Genomic DNA, 1,144 nt, shown 5'->3' on the forward strand with positions numbered 1-1,144 from the left:
AAAATATTTCATTAATTCTAACATATTTTACATGGACAAAAATTTAATTATAAAACTAAAAATAGTGTAAAAATTTAATTACAAATTTTATAAAACTATATAAAAATTAATAGAGTAATTATTAAATCATTAAATATGAATGTAACACATATGGTCATATGAACATTTTATCTTTCCACCTCAATATTTAATTAATCTCAATATTTAATAGAGTAAACTATTTGTATAAACGAAAATAGAAGTCTTTAAAATTTACAAGTTTAAAACAAAAAAATTTATAGATTTTATGGGGACCAAAAGTTTATTAAGCATTTTATTATTTGATATATATATTTTATGTTCACTGTAGATGGGACCCAAGCAAAGGGAACATAAACTACAGAAAGGGTGATATGCCACGTGGCCACCTCAGAATGGTTCTGTTCATGAAATCCCACAGTATATATATAAAAATAAATTGAAGAGTGGTTACAGAACATATATCCACATTATTATCCAAACAAACACCACCATAACATAATCACAAATATTAATACATGATGGCTCATCACCAATTCACAGAAGATTTTCAAAGCATGATCATGAAACCTTTCTTGGATATTGATCCAAGCATGGATCTCATCAACCAGTTCATAGGTTTGAACACAACAACAACAACAACAACAACACATATGAACATGTGTGACAACTTGTTTGGATCTCATCATCATCATCATCATCACCAAGATGATTTTCAAGGAAACTTGGAAGAAAGTTTCCATCAAAATCATCATCATGTCAACAACAATGCATCATCAGTAGTAGTCCCAGTAATTTCTTCTTCCCTTCTCAATTATTATCCATCAGAAAATGAAGAAGTCCATGAAGGTAAAAAGAGAAAAGCAACAACTTCAGGAAACTCAACTCCTGCAGCTTCTCATCATAGTGAAAGCAAGATTATTAAAAATAATGTAAGTTGATTAATTGTTTTATTATTATTCTTCAATAATATTCTTTTTGGCATGTACATACAATTTTTTAAATTATGTTATATATTACCTTAAAAATAAACAAAGCTTATGATTATATTGGTATGTAGTTTATATTTTATGTGAATGATTTAATAATAATAATAATTATTATTACTATTATTTCAGGGTTGTGG

The 1,144-nt window shown here is 26.8% G+C and overlaps 1 protein-coding gene across 1 annotated transcript in view; it reads left to right on the plus strand.

Annotated features, from left to right (window-relative positions):
• LOC107642104 (transcription factor BEE 1-like) overlaps nt 486-1,144 on the plus strand; it is a 2,202-nt gene continuing 1,543 nt past the window's right edge. Inside the window, exons 1-2 of the mRNA XM_021102890.1 lie at nt 486-950; nt 1,137-1,144. Coding sequence (XP_020958549.1) covers nt 537-950; nt 1,137-1,144 — 422 coding nt within the window. The 5' untranslated portion in view covers nt 486-536. The remainder of the gene's footprint in view (nt 951-1,136) is intronic.

This window comes from Arachis ipaensis, chromosome B05 (genome assembly GCF_000816755.2).
Source record: "Arachis ipaensis cultivar K30076 chromosome B05, Araip1.1, whole genome shotgun sequence".
Classification (NCBI taxonomy): Eukaryota; Viridiplantae; Streptophyta; class Magnoliopsida; order Fabales; family Fabaceae; genus Arachis; species Arachis ipaensis.